Source organism: Neophocaena asiaeorientalis, unplaced genomic scaffold (assembly GCF_003031525.2).
Source record: "Neophocaena asiaeorientalis asiaeorientalis breed wild unplaced genomic scaffold, Neophocaena_asiaeorientalis_V1.1 scaffold743, whole genome shotgun sequence".
NCBI lineage: Eukaryota > Metazoa > Chordata > Mammalia > Artiodactyla > Phocoenidae > Neophocaena > Neophocaena asiaeorientalis.
The window spans coordinates 247238-272035 of NW_020174055.1; the positions used below are offsets into that span (position 1 = coordinate 247238).

General features: G+C 46.1%; 2 protein-coding genes across 6 annotated transcripts in view; one reads left to right on the forward strand and one right to left on the reverse strand.

The window, feature by feature from the left end:
- The window catches only part of SKIC8 (SKI8 subunit of superkiller complex), a 19894-nt gene extending 9481 nt beyond the window's left edge, over positions 1–10413 (forward strand). For all 3 annotated transcript variants that reach the window (XM_024754298.1, XM_024754300.1, XM_024754299.1), the window contains exons 6-12: positions 1539–1687; positions 1907–2000; positions 2846–2939; positions 4681–4773; positions 5497–5575; positions 7550–8327; positions 9509–10413. In XM_024754298.1, the coding sequence (XP_024610066.1) occupies positions 1539–1687; positions 1907–2000; positions 2846–2939; positions 4681–4773; positions 5497–5575; positions 7550–7639 (599 nt within the window). In that variant the 3' untranslated portion in view covers positions 7640–8327; positions 9509–10413. The remainder of the gene's footprint in view (positions 1–1538; positions 1688–1906; positions 2001–2845; positions 2940–4680; positions 4774–5496; positions 5576–7549; positions 8328–9508) is intronic.
- On the reverse strand, positions 8812–24650 carry DNAJA4 (DnaJ heat shock protein family (Hsp40) member A4). 3 transcript variants are annotated; one of them, XM_024754295.1, is made up of 7 exons: positions 24079–24569; positions 19168–19348; positions 17121–17225; positions 15945–16172; positions 14706–14936; positions 10866–10966; positions 8812–10769 (listed from the first exon to the last, which is right to left on the reverse strand). In XM_024754295.1, exons 2-7 carry the CDS (start codon positions 19223–19225, stop codon positions 10554–10556), a joined length of 939 nt encoding a protein of 312 aa, XP_024610063.1. In that variant the 5' UTR covers positions 19226–19348; positions 24079–24569; the 3' UTR covers positions 8812–10553. The 3 variants fall into 3 exon arrangements, with proteins under 3 accessions (XP_024610063.1, XP_024610064.1, XP_024610062.1); XM_024754296.1 differs by lacking the exons at positions 19168–19348; positions 24079–24569 and adding an exon at positions 24603–24650; XM_024754294.1 differs by lacking the exon at positions 24079–24569 and having other exon boundaries at positions 19168–22006.
- Positions 24651–24798: the final 148 nt, after the last annotated feature.

Genomic DNA, 24798 nt, shown 5'->3' on the forward strand with positions numbered 1-24798 from the left:
CAGGAGAGGCCACAACAGGGAGAGGCCCGCATACCAAAAAAAAAAAAAAAAAAAAATTTGTGAGAGATTTTTATTTTAAAACTCACCCTGGAAAATGGTGCTGACCCATCTGTGCTAGGAGCCCCTGTCTACCATGAGTTAAGCTCAGAGAGGCCTTCACTCTCCCCTGGGCTGAGAAGGGCATGACCTCTTTGAGCCCTGCCCCAGGAATAAGGAGAGTGACATGGGAAGGAGCCTTTCTCTCCTCTCCCTTTGATCTAACAAGCACTGTTTCTGGGCAGGTGCAGGAGGGGCAGGACTTAGGGTACATTCCCATATAAGAGTGGGTATGGGCAAAGGGACCTAGACTAGCACTGGACAACTAGATTATTCCTTGGCCTCTAGGCTCTGACCCCAGAAGCTCCCAAAGCTCTTTGGGGTTGCCTATGAAGAGGTTCCCATGTAGCTGAGAAAAGAAATGCTAAAATATTATCAGTGGTCCAGATGGAAATATAAAGCACATGTGTTTATCCAGGCTGCCCATGAGTCTGGAGACTTTTACACAGAAGCACTGTGATACACAAATAACATTTGAATAGAATGCTTGAAATTAGGCTGTGTGGTATAACTTAAAAACTAGCTGATTTTTTTTTAAACAAGCAGTACCTCTTCCCAGTCCTTATTCTCTGTTAATTTGTGGTAAATACTTTGTCATATTACAGTTTTATATGAGTATTTCTGGTACCTTTTCATTTACTTACAGTTTTATTGAGGTAGACTTTCACCTCTATAATTGCACTCTGAAATTAACCCATTGTAAGTATACAGTTTAACAAGTTTTAGTAAATTTCCTCAGTTGTGCAGCCACCACTCTAATTCGGTTTTAGAACACTTCCATGCCCCACAGAAGTTCCCTCATGCCCATTTATAGTTAATCTGTGCTCCCACCCTCAGCCTCAGGCAACCACTGATCGGCTTTCTGTCCCTATAGTTTTGCCTTTTTGAAAAATTTCACAGAAGTGAAATCGTATTGTCTTATACATCTTCATTCTTTCTTTAGCATAATGTTTTTGAGGTTCATCCGTGTTGTAGCATGTATCAGTAGTTGGTTCCTTTTTATTGCTGAGCAGTGAATATTCCATTATGGGATATTCCCCGTTTTGTTCATCCATTTACCAGTTGATGGACATTTCGATTCTCTCCAGTTTTTTAATATTCTGAGTAATGCTGCTATGAGCATTCAGGTACAAGTCTGTGCGTGGACATGTGTTTTCATTTCTGAGTGGAACTGCTGGGTATCATGGTAAGTGTTTTTACTTAAAGTGTCAAACCGTTTTTCAGAGTAGCTGTACCATTTTATTTTCCTACCAGTGTATGAGGATTTTGGTTTCTCCACATCCTTGCTAACACTTGGTATTGTCCTGTCTATCTACATTTTTAGTAAAAATTTAAGACGCCCTTAAACTAAATTGTTATAGAATTAATATCTTCACAACGTTTTTAAAGTTAAAGTCACGTCTTTTCTCACTAGAGTTTTTTCCCTTCTTTTTTCTGTTCAGTGGATGCCTGGACTTTGGCCTTTTCTCCTGATTCCCAGTATCTGGCCACAGGAACTCATGTGGGGAAAGTGAACATTTTTGGTGTGGAAAGTGGGAAAAAGGAATATTCTTTGGACACAAGAGGAAAATTCATTCTTAGTATTGCATATGTAAGGAAACGTTGCTCATTTTTTCTCTCTGATTCTTTCAGTTTACTCTTCTAGCCCATTGTATTCCTTGGTAAGCGTTCTGCATTGCTCTTGTCAGGCAGCTACTGGCATGGTTTGCCAGTCAGCCGGTTAGACCTGCAGCCAGCAGATTGCTTGTGTTTGGTGGGGATGGCTTAACAATATGGAGCTTCAAATGATCTCACTATGTTCTCTGCGCAGAGTCCTGATGGGAAGTATCTGGCCAGTGGAGCCATAGACGGAATCATCAATATTTTTGATATTGCAACCGGGAAACTTCTGCACACGCTGGAAGGTGTGGTTCATCGTTTATTTTGTGCAAACTGGGTTATCAGATCACAAAGGAAGACGTATTCTTTCATTAAAATGCTGCTAAATGGCAAATGAGCATTAGATTTGCAAAACATCAATCTCAGTTGGAGATCTCAAATGCCTCTAAGGTTCAGTTTTGTCACTAGTTATAACCTAGACATGTTAGCTCTTGTACCAGTGTTAAATGCTTTTTTTGGTGAACAGGCCTTTTTATTTATGTGTTAATATATCCTAGCTATATGAGTGTCTTATTTCTGTCATGTTTGGTTCTCAAGAACTTTGTGATTAGAAAATAACTGCTTTTTGTCAGTAATTTGAAGGTAGATGAAAGTGCTGTGCCTACCCTTTGCACTGATGACCTCTGGGCAGGAGAACTGGGTACTAGAACAGGGGAAGGGTTGGAGGGCGACTTCTACTCTGTATTCTTTTGTACTATTCTGAATTCTAACCAAGAGAATATATTACCTCTTCAGTGTATCCTTTACCCTACAACAAAGGATTTGGTAGGGAAATAGCATCCTATTTGTTCAACCTTGCAAATCAGAAACGATGCATATTTCCATGTTTGGCCATATCTGTGGCAGAGGAGTTTCTTCTAAGCAATGTGTGCTGAGGTCCAGTTGGTCAAGGAAGGGATCTGAGGAGAAATGGCTCCAGCAGGAGGGGCCTGGGTTATGTGCATGTTTCTAGAGCATTAAAAGGAAGAGTCCAGTCAGTACCCTCTCTGACTGAAGCACCTGGGCAGTGCAACTCAGTGACTTACAGTCATTAAAAGTGACATAGTTAGTGGAAACTGTATTAGTTAACAAGCGTCTTTGTGAATTTCAGGCCACGCTATGCCCATTCGCTCCTTGACTTTTTCCCCGGATTCGCAGCTCCTTGTCACTGCTTCAGATGATGGCTACATCAAGATCTATGATGTGTAAGTTACCTGTTGGGATTCAAGGCTTCTCACTTAATACCAATGCCTGTTTTGCCTCTTATCATTAGGAGGAGCCCTAGCAAGTATGCTGCTCCCTCTCTGGGTCTAGGAAAGACTTGTGTTCAGGTCCTGTCAGACTCTCAGTCTCCCCAGTTATTCCTCCCCTGTCAGCGTCCCTGCTTTGAGCTTAGAATGTTATGGAGGAAGACGTGCATGGGTTACCTACTAGGATCACATACTTGCTACTTTTTTTCAGGCATCCTGTCTGTTGTGATTTTAAATTCTTTTGGGTAGGTAAGTAGTGTTCAGTTGAGGAGATGGAGCCATGGGCTGTGGCTGGCTTGGAGTGATGGTAAACAATTAGAACATCCATTTTCTAGGGGTGTTCTAGAAGGTACTTCTCTGCCCTAGTTAGGGAACTGTCAGTTCATAAAGCCAGCTTGCAGCAGGTCTAGATGAGGGAGCTTTTTTGTTGTTGGTTTTTGACCACAGGTATAGAAGTGAGTTAATCTTCAGTTCACGGCTCTGTTTCATTGGAAGCCTGTGCAAGGGCCCTTTCTCTTGTTGTTTCCCCCTGTCTTTCTCAGTCCCCACTCCTTTTCACCCCTGAGGTCACCCCTATACGGTGTTTGATGTGTGTGTGATGCTTTGACTCAGTACTGCAATCAGTGTGCCTCTGGTTCCTGGCTTCCAAAGGTAGCATTCTAATCCACTGGGTGCATACGTTACACTTCTTCCCAACGACGGGTGCCACAACCATGATCATCCACGTGCATGTCCTTTTATGGGCCTGTGAGAGTTTTTCGGGAGTTTAAACTTGGGGGCTTTTGGAGGACGAAAAGTTGTCAAAGAGACATGGAATTAGAACTGAAGCTTCTGGAATTAGAGCTGAATGAGGGTGCTAGGGTCTGGGGGGAAGATGCCTCTCTCAAACTGTGCTTGCCTGTCAGTAGCAGAGCCAATATAAATAACAGCAATTCCTTAAGTATCCAGTTTTCTTTAATAAGGCCTTCAGTGCTACAATTCCATCATCCGCCCAACAACCGGTGAGGTAGCGCGGATCAGTGTCCCCATAATGCAGGCAACAAGCCCAAGCTGAGGCCACCTCTCCTCCTCGTACCTAACTGAGGTTTGCTCTACTCTTCTGGGTTCAGAGGTGAAACTGCTGGCCTCAGTCGGGTCTTAGGATTGTTTTCCAGCCATAAGTGATTTCATTTCACTTTTTTAAAAAGTGAAAATGACTGTAGTAATTAGACCTGTCTTGTTCTTGGTTAGCTTAAAAATGGTCTATCCAAGCCACATCTGTTGTAAAGAGTACATCTTGAAACATTCCTTAGACACAAGGCACTGGCCCTATGTGGAAAGGGTACTGGGTGGGCAGGGGTCAGAACCTGCAACTGCCCTGAGATGGCCTACTTGCCCCTGCTGGTTCTGTTTCCTCATCTTAGGAGTTGGCTTGCTGAGCCGTCTTCATTTTGAGCTTTTTAAGCTCTGCTTGTTCGGGATTTTATTTTTGGCTCTTGGTGACATTGACATATTTGGGGTTAATGCTGTTGAAAATTTCGTTTCTGCAGTGTGTGATGCTACTTCATTGAAAAGGGAATTTTTAAACTAATACCGTGGTGATTATAAGGATAGCAGATTTGGTCCAATTAAACGGGCAATTAAGAGTATACCTTCCATTTCAGTGATTGTATTCCAGAAGCTAACCTCTCCATTTTATTTGAAACTCCCATTTCAGACAGCACGCTAACTTGGCTGGCACTTTGAGTGGCCACGCATCCTGGGTGCTGAACGTTGCATTTTGTCCTGATGACACACACTTTGTTTCCAGGTACTTATGATTCTTATCAGTTTCTAAAATGTTAGGAAGATGAAGATGGTCATCTTGTATGAATTGCCTTAAAATTTGAAGACCCTTTTTTAATTCAGATAGCCTTTGTTTTCTGCAGTGTTTTTTAAATTGTGAAGTTAATTGTCCTTAGCTGGAACAAAAGTGGATTCTTTTGAACAGTTCAGCTCTTAGTTCTTCCTTATAAATCTAGGCTTCTACCTACAGTTACTTAAGGGATACCTGTGTTATAGTAGTAACTTCAGATATGAAAATCTGTTCTTAAAATGTTGTGCTTTGAGACCCCGATGTTGTTTAGGCCCAGGATGGCCAAGACAGTTGAAAAACAGGAGATGGATGGCTTAATAGCATTGCACAGAGGTTTACAGAAGCCTCTGAGAACCTTTATTTTGAAGCTTTCACGGGCCTCCCTCCCATCCGGATATAGGACTCTCATCCGAGACTCCTGATGAGAACATTTAATATGAGGGCCAGGCAGATGAGAAGTTCAGGGAAATAGCTGCTCTGTGAGAGGGGAAAGCCAACCAGTGATGCCAACATCCTTGGCCACCTTTTGGGGCCCTGGATGGCCACTTGTGTACCCAGGCACCAAGGGGGCCTCTAGGTAGGCTGAGTGAAGGAGTGTGGGATTTTTGATCAGGTTCTTTCCAACTTCAAACCAGTCTGAGAACTTTTCTGATACTAATGTTCCCTTTTTTAAAATAGCTCATCTGACAAAAGTGTAAAAGTTTGGGATGTTGGAACGAGGACTTGTGTTCACACCTTCTTTGATCACCAGGATCAGGTATGGCATAATTAACATTCAAATTCCTTTGGATTGCTAGCATTGTCTGACCACTGTGCCAAAACTCATTCCTTTTCCTAACCTTGCTGCTTGGGTTGTCAAGACCAGTCGACCCTTGGGGCTGAGCTACTCTGATTGCTTGGATGTCCATCCAGCCCGTGTTCCTGTGCGCACTCTGGGGTGCAGAGGCCCAGGACGTGCTGTCAGCCTAGCAACCTACAAGGCATGACATGTCCCTGTGTAGGCCAGAAAACGGGTACTAGCCAACAGCCTTTAAACGCCTTCTTTGAAACATGCTGCAGCTGGTGCCTGGGGCGTGCCTGGGCCCTTTTCTGGGTACAGCTGGGCCATGGCTGGCTCAAGAAGAACCTGCTTCCTCAGAAGCTTCCATTCCATTCCACAGCCATCACTTTTCTCTTTTGGAGTAGCCCAAAGAAGTGAAGTGATTTTTTTTTCTTTGAATATACTTGAAGCCAGAAATTCTTACAGGTTGTTTGAAGTTAGTGATATTACTAACTTTTGTTTCAGTCTTTAAATTAGGGAGAAGAGGCTTTGTTTTCATAGGAGTCTTATCTTTCCAAGATGAATGTGAAATGATAAAGGCATTCTAGTGCAGGGCTTCTCCGTCTTTAATGTACACAGGAATCCCCTGGGGACCTGGTAACAATGCAGATGCTGACTCAGTGGGTCTGGCCTGGGCCTGAGTTTTTGTGTTTGTCACAAGCTCCAGGTGAGGCTCGCATTGCTGGTTCCAACCACTTTGAATAGCAAGGGTCTTGGGGAAGTAGTATAAAACATAAAATACCCGGGGCTTCCCTGGTGGGGCAGTGGTTGAGAGTCCGCCTGCCGATGCAGGGGACACGGGTTCGTGCCCCGGTCTGGGAAGATCCCCCATGCGGCGGAGCGGCTAGGCCCGTGAGCCATGGCCGCTGAGCCTGTGCGTCCAGAGCCTGTGCTCCGCAACGGGAGAGGCCACAACAGTGAGAGGCCCGCGTACCGCAAAAAAAAATAAATACATAAAATAAAATACCCATGGCAGTATAAAGTTGTCTTTTAAGATATTTTAAATGCTCTTATGGCAATCTCATAGAATCTCTTTGGAATGCAGCTTAAAGTTAACAGTTGTTCATGCTTTTTTACATTTAATCTTAAATTGTTGCCAACAAAGTTGAGGGGGTTTAATTTTGACATTCCACTACTGGATTTAAACATTTAACTCAGGGAGTAAGACCTGGCTGGCTGTGTTGCTTGGCAGGTGAAGGTCAGTGTGTGGTGCTTTCCTCAGAGGAAGACGTTTGGAGTGGAAATGAGGCCATCACCTGGCCCAATCACAGCACTGAAATCAGGGCTAGAACACCCAACTAAGGGGTAGGTAGGGTGACAGGCTGACCTGATAAAACTCCTGCCACATCAGTTGTCTGGGAAGGAGGTGTGATTCTGTTAATTCAGTACATAGCAAATGAAAGCAATGACGTGTGAGGCCAAGTTATCTAGCTCCTAGGGACAGGCAGGTTTCATAGGCCTCTAATAAGAGAGTGAGAAGTACTGACGGTGGTGGGGGCGAGCCCGAGCCCGAGGAGGTAGGTGAGGAGCACAGTTCGCAGTGATCCCCGTAGGCAGCGACCTCAGGGTAGTTGGGCCTTTTCCTTCCTGGAAACACAAATGAGACCACATGCTGGTCCCTTGTGGGTTCCATCTTCACAGCATTAGGTCACTTCCTAGATTGTGAATCTTTGAAAGGTTTGTAGATATCTTGATCTGTGTTTAGAAATGAAATTTTCTTGAGTTGGGAGGTGAGTGGAATGATAATCAAACAGTAGTAATAGAAGATCCCTGGTTAGAGGAAAGGCAGAAAGCACGAGAACATCCTCATCTCAGTGTTTTTCTAGATTCAGTATAATGAGAATAGAGTAAGGATGTTCATTCATAAAGAATAAAGGTGTTAGTGGAATTTTTTTTTCTTTTTATTTACAGGTCTGGGGAGTAAAATACAATGGAAATGGCTCAAAGATTGTGTCTGTCGGAGATGATCAGGAAATTCACATCTACGATTGTCCAATTTAAACATCAATCTTCCAGGCTAATGCTGCAGAAAGAATGTATAGATTGATCATGACATTCCTTACCTTTCTAGCTTGTTTAAAAGAAATATAGCATTTATTGTAGCAAACACTTAAATTTTGTAGATACAGTATAAATCTTTTCATGTTTTATTGGAAATGCCATTCATACTGTAACATAAAGTGTTCTTAATGCAAACACCCATGTTCTTGAACACGCTTCGTTTTCATTTGCCCTGTTACTGGTAGAACAGCGAGAGGAATCAGCATCCTTATGTGAAACCGAGTGTCTGCCTCAGAAATGAATACATCCAGGCACTTACTGAACTTTCCAGTACAGAAATTCAGGCTCACTCTTCCAAGGAATGAGTCATGCAGAAGCTGTAAGAGAAAAGCTAATCTATTTCAGAATGGGATCCTGAAGGAAACAGGATACGTGACTGGGTGGGAACATTCTGTAGTCCTCTGGGCATTCTTCTATTTGATAGATTAAAAAATGTCCCGTCACACTCTTTTTCACCCTATTAATTTTAGAGAAGCTGTAACTTGCTGGGTGGGTATTACTGCCTTAACAGTGACTACAGGCTCAAACCTGTACTTACTCTGGTTGACCTCTTGCCTGGAGGTACATGTACCTCAGTTTTCTCCTCAGCGGCCCACTTGAGACATGGTCTTCGTGTAATGGGAAAGGTGTAAGTAGCTAACCCTCCAAAGTTTGTTGCTTTTTACTGATCATAACTTCATATGATTCATGTCAGGTCCTGTGCTTTTCTTCCAAACTCCCCATAACCCTTAGAATCAAGCCCATGCTCTTTAGGTAGCCCCTCGCTTCTCTCTCCTGCCTCTTTGCCTCGTTCACCTTCCTGTAACCACACAGCCCTGGCCATTTCCTCTGCCTAGAATGTTTCTTCCTCAGACCTTTAGAGGTCTCACTGCTTTCAGGTAGCTGCTCAGGGGTCAGCTCCCAGTAGAGGCCTTCCCCTGGTCCCTTTCCCATTACTCTTTCTTCACTGCAGTCATCATTGCGTGATGTTTGTATTTATCCCCACCCCCAAAATATAAGCTCCGTGAGAGTGGAAACTTCATTTCGTTATATCAACCAATATGAGGCAAACTGGCACTTAGGACTGGTCACTGGAGCTCGAGAAAATGAAAAAACAAGCAAACAAAACCATCTGTCTCTCATACCAGCTCAATTTTAATTTTAAAGTGACAAATATACAGGTGGAATAAATTTTAAGCAACACCCTCCAAATTCTCTACATGACAAGGAGCTGAATGTAACTTTGCCTCATCATCAACTAGACAGTTTTCTAGCAATAATTTATTAGGAAGTCACAGCACAGAAACAACACCCTGGAGTTGTGGTCCATTCGTCAATTGATTGTCATATAGGCTTAGTTGGAAGAATAGGTTTTATGTCTTTCCTGACTGAGGGTCAACGTGGGACAGGTGGGCTCTTTCTATACCTATTTTGAGCAAATTATGCCCACCCACTAGCCAGCTGGAGCCTGGTCCATCCATTGGACCTACCTGCCATGGGTCTCATCTACCCTTTGGCCCTCCTGGGGAGGTCCCTGGTCTGAGTCAAACTCTCAGATACTGTATAACCAATAAGGGTGGATCTGAAAAGTGGCCTCTGCTTTAACCCAGCAGCTTGGAAGGCAGGAGTTTTTCTTCATGACTGTTGTGGGAAGGAAAGGAGCAGTAATGGCTAAAGGTTGAGGTAACCCTAAATTTAAATTGTAGTCTACCTGCCAGGAGTTAATGAATAATATCCCTCCCAAGAAGTTGTCATTTACAGTGGTAGTCCACACAGACTGCGGTCCAGAGTAGAACTTCAGTTCTCACTAAAACGTTCTCCCTTGAGCAGGAAGCCCTTTGTGATATGGCTGTGCAAGGAGAGGAACCATCCTTTGGAAGGGAGTTCAATCTGGGAGAATGAGGTGGTGCCTTTCCAGACCCTCAAGTCGTCCAGGATCACCGGTCAGACAGGGAAGCTGGCTGTGCCACAGGGCTGAACCACCAGCATCTCCCGTGGATTCCGTTGCACTGAGGCTGCTGCGGACATGGATGGTTTCGTTATCTTTACAAGTAAGCACTTTGGTGGGAGAGCACTGCAAAGGCTGTCAACAGAAAATAAAACAACAAAAAACAAGGTGCGGGGGGCGCAGGCAAACAGTTTTATCAGCGTTTCATTTAAAACACTGGTTTGTCCTCACCGCAAGGCCTGGAAGGTTCAGGAAGCTTCCAAGAGAGAGGATCAGACACACACCCCATTCCAAGCATTCAAGGGCACAGGACAGTAGGAACCAAGTTGGCCCTGAAGCCCACTCAGCGTGAACCAGGCACTGCAGCCAAGCCCAACCCACAGATGTGCTTTTATTCTTGAGGAGAAGCATCTAGAATCTAGATTCAGAAATGTCACATGAGCAGCCCTGAGATCATACCCTCAGTAACTTTGCCATCATGAGGGAGGTGGGGAGGGGAAGAAACCGCAGAGCTAGACTTGGGCCAGGTCACCCACTTCATGCCTGGAGGTTTGCTAGGGGACTGAGTGCTGTCGTCTGGGCTGTGCTTTATTGGTGGAACTGAACTATGGCAAAGCCACTAGAAGCACAAAGTGTCAGTGCGGTCACTGGCATCTCAAAAATATCCTGAAAATGTAAATAAACAGATTCCATAAGCAGACTAGAGTGATTTACACTTAAAACATTTAAATATAAATTAAGCTATAACTTAAGTTACAACCAAAAGAAAAAAAAAGAAAAACCAAAAGGACACTCAGCAGTTGAGAATGCTGAACACATACACAGGACACCCCAAACACGAGGCCATTAAAGCGATGCCATTTTCATTGTGCCAACTTTACATTCATCACATGCTAGTCCGGCCGGGCCACGCTGCACCAGGCCACGTCATGCCGTCTGGCACTGCACTCCGGCCCGGGGCCCGTCATCATCCTCCTCGTAGGCCTCCCTGTGCTGGCGCCAGTTCTGCTCATTGGGATTAAACTCCTTCAGCTCCACCTGATCCATGTCATCTGTAATCCTGACTTTCTGTCGAGGAGGGAGCAGAGCTTCCAGCTGGAGAAGGTTGTCTTGAGACAGCCAGTGTTTTTCAGGAAAAATAACCTGTAAAGGGTGAGGTGGGAAAGAGCAGTTGTTTCTTCCCTTCCCAATTAAGGCATTTAATTATATGTCCCATGAGAATAAAACACATGCACTTACTAAAAACTGTATGATCAGAGCCCCTTTCTCCAGGGGTGCTTTGTAGATTGGCATTCCTTCATTACGCACACATTTCAGGTCCCCGTGCTTTACCACCTCACCTGCCGCAGAGAAGGTTTACTTATGAAACATGAAGATGGAGGGCAGCCTGGAGAGGTCAGTCCCCGTGTTGGGAGAGCCTGGGGCAGACACCATCACCCCCACAGCAGCAGGCAAAGGCAGGGGTCACAGGGCATCTGACTAAAAAGCTGGTCCCGACCAGAATGATGCCTGTCAGAGGAACCGGCTGGGTGAGGGGGATGAGAGGGAGAGGGGCGGGAGTGGAACCCTCTCTGACCCACGCACTGGGCTCCTGCAGTGTATCCAAGGAGGAGCGGGCTGAAGCCTCCATCATAAGGTTGGTTTAAAAAAGTGAACTGGGAGTCAACCTCAGTCCGGGTAAACAGGGGTGATACCTGTCAGCCTGCCTCTTGCGTCAGGCTGTCACTACAACCTTCCCATGAGTGGGAGGAGAGTGTGCTCCTCACAGACTCAAGCAGAGCTTGGAGCAGGAATGGGCCTCAAAGAGTCCAGCCAGATCCCACCTGGCAGGAGAGCCAGCCTTCTGGGTGGGGGGCTCACAAGGTGGCTCCGGCCACAGGCAGTCTCCATGAGCTGGTGGGCTGCAGCTGGTCTGGCTTGCACTTGCTGGATCTTAATTCTACACTTTTTCAAAAGGCATTGTGGGAGTTTAGTCCCCCCAGAGCTCTTGGTTCGCCCCCAAATCTAAAAATATCATTTCCTTCCAAACATGAAAAGAAAAGGGATAAAAGGGTCTCTTTAAAAAGTATGTTCTTCAGCTCAGTAATGAAAATGGACAAAGAAACAAATGTTCATAAAAAATGGTTGGGGGGAGCCCAAACACTCATTAATTCAGCATCCCACTCCCCTGGATGAACTATCTCAAGAGGAAATCTTTTTTTTGTTTTTTTGCGGTAGGCGGGGCTCTCACTGTTGTGGCCTCTCCCATTGCGGAGCACAGGCTCCGGACACGCACGTTCAGCGGCCATGGCTCACGGGCCCAGCCGCTCCGCGGCATGTGGGATCTTCCCGGACCGGGGCACAAACTCGCGTCCCCTGCATCGGCACGCGGACTCTCAACCACTGCACCACCAGGGAAGCCCCATGAGGAAATCTTTTAAAGTATCTCATGGGAGTTTTTAAATAAAGGGTGTGGAGGACTCTCTCCTTGGGGGTCATTCAGTGCAGGGCTGTGACTCACACGTGGCCCTCAGAGCTGCTGATTGCAGGAGGAGCCCATTAGCTAAATGGCCCCAGGCTGCTGGCCTTGTTATGGTCTTTGCTTTGTTTTTAATAGCTTTTCTGTCTCTTTGCCCCTGTCAGGTGTCACACTTCTTGTTGCTCTCAGCACAACTCCTCAGGCTTCTGCTTCTAACTCACCGCGGGGCAGGGAAACTGTGGGACCAAGCGTGGGCAACCACGTGTAAGAGAAGGAAAGAGATGATGAGCCAGCTCTTCCGTGAGGTACACATCTGCCTTCAGTCAGGGGGATCACACCCTGGCGAAGCTCTTAAGGCACTTTTTTCTTTAATCTCCTGATTCTCAGCCATGCTCAAGACAGCCTAAAGGGCTCTGGCGAGGAAGGCACTTCAGTAGCAGATGAGAGAAGAGGAAATGAAGGAAAGAGAAATAAGCCAAAACAAGAAAAGAGGTGAAAGGACTCAAAACAAGATAAATGAGCAAAAAGAAAAAGCACAAGAGAAATCTCCAGCAGAAGGTTTTCTGGACACCCTGCCCTTCCTTATAACTAAGCAAGGAAATGGGTTTCACGACTTCCTTCCCTCTGGGGCTCACTTCCTCTCTTTCGTCCTTGGCTCCCAGTCTCCCTGTGGCTGGGATCAGCTGGGAGGCAGCAAGGAACACTGGGTTCCAATCCCATGGCAGGGGCCCCTGCTCCAGGGAGCTTGGCCAAGGACTAGCTTTCACAAAGAAGTTACACAGCACCCCAAAGATGCTGCCCAGCTCATGCTCCCCGAAGGACTGGAATCAGGTCTGAGACAATGTTGGGGGTCTTGGGCATGATACCAGGGGTCTTGGGCACAAACCCTCTCACAGCCTGTGGCCTAGGGCTTTGTGTGAACTATGATCCCCAAACTTTCCTACAGAAGTGAGGGGAGGAATTGGGTACCTTGGGAGGCTTACAGAATGGAATCTAAAGGAAGGTGCTGTATTTAAAATTTTCATGCATATTTTCATTATACTGCAGTGCTTTTCCACAATCCTTAAGTATATCTATACACAAACACAGAAATGAAAAATCAAACAGGGTAAAATTTTAACAATAGGCAAATCATACATGCGTGGTCTTCATACTGTTTTTATTTTTACAACTTTTTGTTAGTCTGAAATTGTTTCCAAATAAAAAGTAAAAAACAAAAGCAAAAAAACCCAAAACAGACCTCTGATCAAGACTTGGATATATAATTCCATTTCACTTATACCCAGAAAAGAGGAAACAGAAAAAGCCAAAGAGGAAAGTGGCAGAGAAAGAGAACAGGCCAGAAAGGGGAAGAGAGAAATGGACACAGAGGCAGGAAAGCCCTGGATGGAGGCTGGGGAGGCAAGGTGGCTCACTCTACTGGACTTAGGGTCTTAATTACACTGCCCTCGGACAGGCTTATTGGCTGGTTACCTCCCATCCCAGCTCTGAGCCTATCCCTGTAGCCTAAGCCTCAGATACCCACAGGAGAAGTCACTCCCTAACCCTGTGGCCAGCGAGGGGACCAGAGCGGCACTGCTCACGGCCAGTGATGGGGTCACGGATGTCTGGGTGGCTCAGCCACCACCGCACCTGTCCAGACACTCTTTGACATGGACAACTGACCTGAAGTGCTATTCGGAGGCAGCTTCAAGTTGAGGGCCCCAGCCTGGCCTCTCTCCCTTCTCCAATTTGCCTGGCCTCCTCACAGCCCCTTCCAGGCATGGACTCAACTGCAGTGAACACTAGCCCTCCTGGGAGCTGGGAGCCTGGCATCTACACACGTGCTGGCAGGCTGAGCTCTCAGGCCTTTGCGAACCCTTTGGGTCCAGAGGCAGCTCCCTCAAGCTCCTGTGCCTGTGTGCAGACGGGCGGTTCTCTAGAAGCCGCCAAGGATAAGCTGGCAGGCGATGTCTTTTTTTTCTTCAGGAAAATTCTATTTTAAAATGTCTCTCACATGTAATCAACAACACAGAGGCTAGAGAAACATGGATGAATCAGCACAGATCACCATTTGATAGAAAAACACCACCTATTATCAGGTGTGTATTATTATACAAAAGTTAATTTTTAGGGCTTCCCTGGTGGCGCAGTGGTTGAGAGTCTGCCTGCCGATGCAGGGGACATGGGTTCGTGCCCCGGTCTGGGAAGATCCCACATGCCGCGGAGCGGCTAGGCCCGTGAGCCATGGCCGCTGAGCCTGCGCGTCCGGAGCCTGTGCTCCGCAACGGGAGAGGCCACGGCAGTGAGAGGCCCGCGTACCGCAAAAAAAAAAAAAAAAAAAAAAAAGTTAATTTTTAAAAAAATTTAAGTTAAATTGGAAGGTTCCAGGTAGAAGCTTAGATCTCCAAGATTCCTGTTTTGAGGCTCTTTCCCCAAAACTGAATTTTTTTCATGGAGATTATAAAAGAAATTCATAAAATTCTCAAAAGTCCCTAGTGATGACTTTAAATTTAGAGAAAATCAAGTCACACTAACTTGTGCAACAGAAGTCAACCTTGAATGTGAAACCAGGCTAAGCTGCCAGCATCATTATGCCAAACATACAGAAGAACTACAACGAAACACATGTGAAACATTACCTGGTTTGGATGTAATAATAAGGACTCGATCATCCAGTGTTTTTATCATCTTCTTGAAGCCACAAAGGGCTTCAGAAAGCTGAATTTTCATTTTCATGATCAAGTCATGGCCTCGTCTCTGAAAGACACTATGATCCTTCTGATCAAGCACAATTATGACATCACCAGGCTCCAGCTCAGGCTCCTGATCTCCTTCTCCATGAAACAGTATCTTTTGCCCATCTTTCATACCTATGAAACATCATCCCTTTCTGATTAGCCACTTCTCTTTAAAACCATACTTCTGACAAAGCTTTTGAAGAAGGCTCACAGAGAGCCCTTTGGGGGTTCTTTATTCATCAAACCCCCCAACCTCGTGCAGGCCTGGGGCTGGGATTACCACTGACTAAGAGGCCTCCCTCTCCTCGGCATAACGAGGTTCCTCAGCCAAGTGTGCAGCAGGGAGAGTGGGAAACGAGGCCGCCACATGGCAAGTTCACCGCACACTCCCCGCCCTCCTGGCCATGCGATGCCACAGCTGACAGTGCACTGTGAGCAGGTCACCGCCTGCTTCTTGACACACAAGCAGCACTGGGCTCTGGGGGCCTTCTACTAAGTCTCTGTGCACACAGGCATGGTGTTCGGTCCCTCCACGTGTGTGCTGGTTTGGGTGTTGATTTGTGTACTTCGGTCTCTCACCTAAATACATTTGCTGGATTAGGAAGCCACAGAATGATCAGGGGGAACAACTAAGAGGGAAAAAGACCCTAAAATGATGGCCCCAGGCAAAATGAACAGCAGGAGGAAGGTGCTGGATTTGGGAGAATCTGCTGCCACCGAGGGGAAATGTGTGGAGAAAAGGGACATACAGCTATGAAGACTTAGATAAGCTTTTACGGCCAATGAGTGACAAAAGCCATCAGGAATAACACTCCCAGTGACTCTAAAGTAATAGTTTGAGAAGGGCAAGAGAGGGCAGTTAACCAAAATCAAGGTTAAGTGACTTCCAGGGCATTGGAAAACCTTACAAAGAAGTTTTGTAAACAAGAAAACTTTGGCAGGTGACATGGATGGAAATAAAGCCAGGGAGGGTCAATGGAAGATGCCCTGGGAATTGGAAGAACTGACGGCACACTCTAACGGCATTTAAATACCAGTTGTGCTGTGTCTCATTTCCCTGATACCTAACCCTTGTGCCCCACAATCAGCACCTCAGATGCAAGTCCACCAGCATGGGGCGCTACTGCTGCACAGACTCACCTTTCTCCACATGCACCTCGATAATCTTCTTCTCTCGGATGACCTTGGCACCACTGCAGCTTTCACAGCGGTCCTTGGGGTTGATGCGCTCGCCCTGGCCCTTGCACTCGATGCACACGGTCTGGATCTGCTGCACCATGCCCGGCCCGATCTGCTGGATGTGAATCTGCATCCCTCGCCCCTTGCACACTGGGCACTTCTCCACAGATCCCTTCTTCCCACCAACGCCTGTGGGGAGACAGGAACAAGGCTGTGCTCTTCCCTTAGAAGCGTCTCTGCTGGGTGCCACCAGAGAAGGATTATGAGCCATGAAACTGGACACTGGGGTTTGAATTCTGACTATTTACAATCATGAAAAGCCATGTGGAAGAGCCTGGATGATTCTAGCCAAGCAGACAATATCCAGATGTTAACATGTAAGCGCAAACATTTGAGGGTTTGGCTATACCAAGATAAATTCATCGCTTTAACTTCACCAAATGTGTTTTCTTCCACCCCAGGGTGGAAGAACACACATGCCTACGTGTGACCAGTGGAGACTGGAGAAAACAGCCCTGTCCACAAGGGTGGCTACCCAGCCCAGCCACTTCTCTGTGGGACAATGTGTGACCAAGTCACCAGATCTGACTTTTCTTGAAAAATCAGATTTTAAAAAATTACGTTAATTACATTTACATTTAAATCAAGGACAGCAAACTATGGCCAGCTGACTGGTTTTGTAAATAAAGCTTTATTGGAAGGACAGGTATGTCATCTGCTTGTTTACGGTCTATGGCTCCTTTTTTTTTTTTTTTTTTTTTTTTACAGGGAAGCCCAATGGCTCCTTTTGCGATAAGAGTTGAATAGTTACGACAGGGACTGCATGGCTCACGAAGCCCAGAAACACCTATCGTCTGGCCCTTTATAGCAAAAGTCTGCTGACCCCTAGGTTGGGTCAACCATTCTTGATTTTTATATTTTTAAAATAATTGTCAACATATTAAATAAATGTGCAGGCCAAATAAAAAATGTACAGGGCCAAATGAAATGGATTTGGCCCTCAGGCTACCTGTTTGCAATCTCTGACCTTCACATTTAAAAAGATAAATTATTTTTCTCTGAATTGTAAAACAGTAAGAATTGTTTCCAGATCTAAGGGACCAGAACTATGAGACTCATTCAGAAATTAATTCTTACCTTCACATTTCTCACAAATTACATTTTTCTGGAGAGCCAATTTCTTTGTGACTCCATTATATAAATCTTCAAGAGTTACAGACAACTGATGTACAACATTCTTGCCTTACCGAGGGAAAAAAAAGACCAATTAGTAATACTGTATTAAATATACCACTGTATTAAATACTACCCATATGACCTTTATAGTGGTATGAAGTCTCAAACTGTGCCTGTGTCATTCATTCCCTTCCCTGTGGGAAGCAATGCTTGCTTCTGTTACACCTGGCCCATCCTCTGGCCCTTTGCCAGTATGAGAACTAATACCCTTTCTAGCTATGAGCTAATTATTCAATCATTTATAGATGTCAAAGACTTTCATCTTTATTTGCTAAAACAAATCTGAGAATGAGAGATCAAGAGGAAACCCAAGGCAATGTTAACCAAGGAGATTGGTTAACTAGGTTCTCCCCATGAAAGGAGCCCTTTCCTTATAGATGATGCACGAAGTCAGTCTCTGGACCTTTAACTGAAACTCTTCCTTGAACATAACGTCCTTTAATTTTTGAGCCCTTCTGTGTCTTGTGGCTAAGTGGGAACTCTTTCATCTGTGGAAATCTTGTCTGTGCATCCAGGACAGTGGGCCTTTCATCTTCAGGGTGGGAGTCTGTCTGCTCTGGCACCATACCAGCCTGTCAGGACCCACAGCATCAGGTCCCTCTCTGCTGCCCATAGGGCTCTCGAAGTCACCGAGATGCTGTCCTTGTTTATTGGCTGTCAACTTTGAGAGATGACTTAATTAAGGGCGTGAAGTTGTTCATCTCAAGACAGTGAGAGAGCTAGGCAAGAGGATACCCAAGGTTTTAATCACATCCACACTGTCAATTATATGAGCAGGCAACATACCCAGTAAACAGGGTAAGGATTTTTCCCTAATAAACCCTTTGTGATTTTCAGCACACTGTATTCACAGAATTGACAGCCAAGCTTTTCAAAGCTCAAAGTCAATTATAATGTGAGAACAAGTACAGCCTTATTTATCCAGGGGCCTCTTGTTGACCTCAAACCACCCTTCTTAAACTTCAATGCAGAGCTTATCTTGATTTCACCCAGGATTTTAATAAGCTTGGTTATCTATCTGGTTTTGAGGTCCAAAGCAGAGGATCAACCGTAAGCAGGACAGGGGAAGGGGGCTATTAGAGACCACTGGTAACAGAGGTGACAGTCCAGAGCCTGGCAGGAGGTAAGAGGTATAGAAAAATTAGGAAGAACAAACCCAGAACTCAAAAACAGGGGCCTGGGGCCATTTCACCAATAGCTAAGTCTCTCAATTCACCTCTGGGGATGAAGCCGCTAGTCCTAATGCATTCTGAAGAGACAGGCAAAGTAGTTTCTTTTACAAAGATGTTCAAACATCAAGGGGTAAATTTTGTTACCTAGAAAATCTCCTGAGCAGGCTGAGAAAATGAGGCCACACTGCACATGGCAGAGCACCAGCCAGAAATAGAGCCCGCGGGCCCTGGCCCAAGTCAGGAGGCATGGGAGGAAGCGTGCAGGAGGGGAGAAGAGCACTCTCGGCAGAGGTATCACTAATAACCACAGGAGGTGCCATTTATGTCCCTTAGGAACATAAATGGAACCTGACCCCAACAAAAGAGAAAAAGAGGGCAAGATGAACTTGAACTTCCTCCTTTCTCCTCACTGCCATTTGCTCCTTTTTTTTTGCGGTGGGCCGGGGAGGGGGGGGGCGGGGCACACCATTTGCAGGATCTTAGTTCCCTGACCAGGGACTGAACACAGGCCCCAGCAGTGAAAGCACCGAGTCCTAACCCCTGGATCACCAGGGAATTCCCCATTTGCTCCTTTATATGTGGTGTTGGGAAGGTGTCAGGCAATTAATTGCTAAATGCACTAAGAGATTCCAGGTAGACTAAACAAGCGATGAACTAAAGCTAATGATCCCCAAACATGACAACTACACCCTTTTAAGGCATGATCTGTCCTGATTCCAGCAACACGTACAATTTGGAAACTATAAAACTTGCTTAACGTCTTTCAAAGCAGTTACCTCTTCTCTCTCTAGCCATCCGTCCTCCGCCACCAAAGAACATGTCAAAGATGTCCATGGGGGAAGAGAAGCTGGGGCTGCCTGAGCCTCCTTCCTTAATTGCCTGCTCGCCGCCCTGGTCATAAATGTCCCTTTTCTTTGGATCTGAAAGCACTTCATATGCCTGGGATATGAGCTTAAACTTCAAAAGAAAAAAAGAGAGATTAAAAAGAGAAGGTTTGAGTTGTTCATGAAGCAAACCCACCATATAAATGCAATGACAGAGGGATTCTACACCCAACCCCCCAAACTAGCAGGTCTATATGTTATCTGAAACCTGACTTTTCCATTTAATCCCTTTGTAGAGTGGAATACATAGGGCAAACATTACTAAGGGATGAGAGGCAGGGCCACTGCAGAGAATAAGGATACAGAGCAGTAAGGAGGAGTTTCTCCCTCCTCAGGCTGCACCAGACAGGAAGAAGTAGAATGGAGCTAAGATATAGTGAGACCAGGCCAGGGCTTAACCTACAACTGGATAAAGCACATGAGGGCTGCTTTCCTAGGTTACTAGCATAAAATGCAACTACAGACATCCTGTGAGCATCCATCCACATGCAGGCTGCAGACACTGTGAGCAAATCTGTCCTGATCTCCCCCCCAAAGTCCTGCCCCTCCCATAGTCTCCCCCATAGCTCACTTATTGGCAATTCCAAAACCTCATTTCCTCTCCCTCACATCTTATCTGTCAACAAATCCTTCTGGTGCTACCTTCAAATGTCCATCTCCAGTACCCTAAGACAGAACACCCCATGTGTCACATGCCTGCCAAAAATGTATCCTGGAATCCAACTGTTAGAAAAGAATCAGAAAACCCAAACTGAAGTATATTCTGCAAAACTAAAAGACAGGAAAACTGAATGCAGTGTGTGACCCTGGATTGGATCCTGGACTGGATCTTGCACTGGGGAAAAAATTGCTACAAAGGACACTGGAACAACTGGAAAAATGGGAATATTTTTCTCAATGTTAAACTTCTTAAATTTGATAAATGTACTGTGGTTATGTACAAGGATGTTGCTTTCCCAAGGATAAACATTTAGGGCTGAAAGGTTATGATGTATGCAACTTACCCTCAAAAGCTTTAGCAAATAATAATAATATAGGGAAAGCAAATGTGACGACCTATTTATAATCAGTGAAGGTAGGTGAAAGAAAAGCAGGTGTTCATTGTACCACTCTCACCTTTTCTGCAGATATATGGAAGTTTTTAACATAAAATCAAAACACCATATAAAATATCCAAAATCCATCCCTTCTCACCACTACCACCACCACGCCCGCCCTGGCGGAGGACACCCTCCTTGGCCTGGATAGCCACAGTGACCTCCTCACTGGACTCCCATCTTCCGCCTTCACCTCAGCTTTCAGTCTGTTCTCTGCACAGCAGCCAGAACTTGCCAGCCAATCACGTCAGTCCTCTGCCCCAAGCCCTCCAAGGGGCCCGGCTCACTTGGAGCAAAAGCCAGTTCTTATTCTGGTCTACAAGCCCAAACTGACACTTTTGCCTCCAGCTCCCCGCAATTCTGCTTGTGTGCCATTGGCCTCCTTGCTGTTCTCCAATACCAGAGCACTTACTGCTGGGATGGTGTCCCCACTGCAGTGGCAGCTCTATGAGGACAGGTGGTTAGGTCAGCTTTGTCCACTGCCATATCCCCAAACCTAGAACACTGTCTGGCCTGTAGAAGGTACCTGGTAAATACTTGTTATATGAATGGCTCAATTCTGGGAATTGAGAAATGAATAAGTGAGATAGGGTCTTCGCCCTCCAGGGGAATGGTTTAGGAAGAAAAAAAAAAATCCAGAACATACAGGAAAAAAAAAGTACTTTGAATTTACAAATATGGAAACTGACAGACACTAGTTTTTCTCTTGTACTACAGATCCCCGATAGAGATCTAATAAGTAACTAATAAATGATAGCTAATAAATAACAGCTAACAACTGGGTAATTTAAAAAACTGTCTTAGAGACATCAGAATCATACTCGAGGTAGTTAGGTCTTTTGGTGCGTTGATTCTCCCACCATTTCTGTAAAGAAGTAGGTATCGTTCACCACCACTCCTTTCCACAGAAGGAAAATAAGGTGTAGGGATTAGGTGCCTGGTAAGGAAGATCAGAAAACAACCAGGCCAGGCTGCCCCCAGGGAGTCTCTGGGCCTGTCTGTACTAGGTAAACATGCTTCAAGAGAATGTCCATTAGAAACACTCTGGATAATTGAAAGACTTTTGCACTTAACAGAACGGATGATTAATCTAAAAAGGAAAAGTAATGCCCTGTCACTTGGGGCATTCAACCAGAGGCCAGACCTCACAAAGGGGCGGGACTCCCACTACCCTGGGGGTGGGGGTGGGGTCTCAGCACTCCAGAGTCTAATTCAGTCCCTGCCAGACCCTCACCCATCTCACAGTTGGAGACTAGTACTCTGACCAGCTCACCTTTCAGACTGTAATGTGCCACAGTTCCTTTAATAAGATTACGCAGCTGGAAAAATGGCTTTGGAGACTATGTAGCAACTGGGGAAAGTATTTACTATAAAATATTCAGTGGCGAGGAAAAAAAAAAAACCCTGTGTGCCAGGATGACCAAGCACAGTCACCCTGGAGAAAGCCTGGAAAGAAACACAGGGACAGCAGTTACAGTGATGTGTACTTGGTGGGTTTTCCTCAATATTCTGAAATTTTCTGCACTGTTATGCTCTCCTTTATGATTTTTTAACTTAAAAATCTATTATTCAAACTAAAAGTTACAGTAGGGCTTCCCTGGTGGCGCAGTGGTTGAGAGTCCGCCTGCCGATGCAGGGAACACGGGTTCGTGCCCTGATCCGGGAAGATACCACATGCCGCGCAGCAGCTGGGCCCGTGAGCCATGGCCGCTGAGCCTGCGCGTCCGGAGCCTGTGCTCCGCAACGGGAGAGGCCACAGCAGTGAGAGGCCCGCGTACCGCAAAAAAAAAAAAAAAGTTACAGTAAAATTGGCCAAAAGACCAAACTCATCTCAAAAGCTGGCTGGGGTTAATAGCCAAGAACATACCCGCTATCACGACCCCTGAAAGGGACTGGCTTACTGACCCGCTGCCCGTGTGTCTTTCAGAAAACCAGCTACAGAAAAGTAGAGACTCCATACAGAACACCTGACAACAAACACTGGCCGCCCAATGCTTAGCAACACAGGACAACAGGCCACAAAACAAAGACCAACACCCTAATAGCCTTCTCAGTTGCCCTGGAGCAAGGGGGAACGGACTGGCTCAGTCTGTTTTTGAAGAGACATTAATAAAGTGACAAACTTGGGGGAAAAAAACTAAAAGGTTCCACCTATGAATAGATAAAGTGGACAAGAACTACACACAAACTTGCACAAAAAAGAAAAGGCCTACGCAGTGTGCCTAGCACACAGCAGGACCAAAAAGGAGGTATCTGGTGAGTGAATGAATGAATGAATCCTTTCTAGGGAACTTTACAGCAGTTTCTATAAATTGTGTCCCCAGTCTCCTCAAACCCTTTCGCTTCTATGGAATACAGGTAGCAAACAAGGAATCATAATTAAATGAGGATGAGGACTAGACCAGTGGTTCAGCCTATGGTCAGAGGTCGGAAGAAGTTTTAGCTGAGAACTAAATTAAAGGGTTTTATCCCCTTCATGGAAGGTGGGAAGGGAAAAGTATTCCTGGAACATCACAGAACCCCCCACCTCTAAGCTGAAAGGGACCCGCCAGACACTTCAGGAGCCTCACTTAAGTGACACTAATTCAGTATCTGGCTATAAATAAATATTAGTTTAAAACAAATCAACCACCTCTGCCCAGGCAGGTATATGCAGGGCAACACCTACAGAAATGTAGTACAGGTTAAGTCCAATTTAAAAAAAGCTTCAGAACACCAAGAGCAGACTCACTCCAATGGCACACAGCCATGACTTACTCTTGGAGAGATCTGACCTGAACCAGGGTCAGAAGGCTTTCCCATGAGCCGCCTCTGAAACGTGAAATTAGAAGCCTGGGTGCGCTCTCCTTAAAGGCTACTCACAGAAACAGCCTACAGTGAATTTAGGGAGCACATCTATGAATCACCAACACCACGTAGAAAGCCAGTGACTTTAAAAGCTACAGTAAGCCACCTAAATATAGATGAGAAAGAACACGAGTAACAGACAAATGGTCTTCCAGGAAAGCATTTTAAACTTGTGACAGCGACACTCGGCACCTGTGGCTAAATATAAATATCCTTTCACTGTTGCCACCCAGCCAACCTTCTTTAGGCAGGTTTCTCCAGCTTGGAAAAGCTAACACAGACAGGTATTTTGATACTACACTCGTTTCCACGAGTCTAATGCTAGACAGGTAATCTATGGCTTCAAAAGTGGCCCAGGTGTCACTGCTATCAGCTACCACAAAAGCCCCACCTCCCAAAAGCCATCTAGGATATCCCAAGTTTTATAAGAAAATGGCAAGAAGTCAAAGGAGGAGTGGGAAGGCCAACAAGCTTTCCCAAGGATCAATGCCTGATCTTTCTAATCACCTATTCTGGTGGGTAATGAGCTTCCTTGGGCATAAAAAACAGGTTGACTCTTTTCCTGTGAACTGGATGAAAAAGTTTAATTTAGGCTTCTATGATGCAGAGCATTTTTCAGCCTATTATTATTGGTACTTAGGATCCACTGCGGGTCATTTGTCACAGGAAACCTGTAATGTTCATATAAAATGATGTGTCAGGTTAAAGAACTCCATGTCCCTGTTTAATAAAGAAAAGGTGATTATTCAATGTCTGACAACCTTGATCAGGCAGGAGACAGGCACACAGAACAAATCCAGTCGGCCATTCTCAAGAAGGACACCGGGTTTGTCCAAGGTACTAACTCAAAGAAACTCACCTCTAGGGCTTATGCATCAACAGGGAATATGAGCACAAAAATAATTCAACCCCGGTCGTCCCCAGCAAGTACACAACTTCTTCTGATCGCGTGTGCCTCAGTTTCCCGGCTTGCTAGCTGCCTTTCCGACAGGAATGCCCGCAAACCCTAGGAGAACTGGGCCCCCACGTTTCAGTCCCGGCCCTCCCCGGCGTTCGGAGGGGCCCTTGTGGAGCGAAGGGAGGAATGAATGGGCTGCGCGGGGCCTCACGAGGGGTCCCGGCGCCTCGGGCCCCGGCACCAGCCCAGATGCCCAGCCCGGCGAGGCTGGGGCTCGGCGAAGCGCCCTCTAACTGACCGCGCCGCGCCCCCTCCGCCTCGGACCACCCCCAGCCCCGGCCCGGCCCGGCGGCGTGGTACGCGGCACCTGGCGACCGCCTCTCCAACTAACGCGGCTCGGGTTCCCCGCCGCCTTCAATAATTCACAGCCCCCGAGCTCCGGGCTGAATAATTGACGGCGGGCCCCGCGCGAGCCCGGCCCGCACCTTCTCGCCCTCATCCGGGTTCTTGTCCGGGTGGTACTTGAGCGCCAGACGCCTGCGCCAGGATACCCTCCTCTCCCAGCCCCGCCGCACTCGAGCCGCCGGCTCCTCCGCGGCGGGTTTTATTCGGCGCCGGCGGAAGGTTCCGCAAGGAGACAGTGACGCCACAAAGGCCCAGAACCTTCGCGGAGGTTCCGGC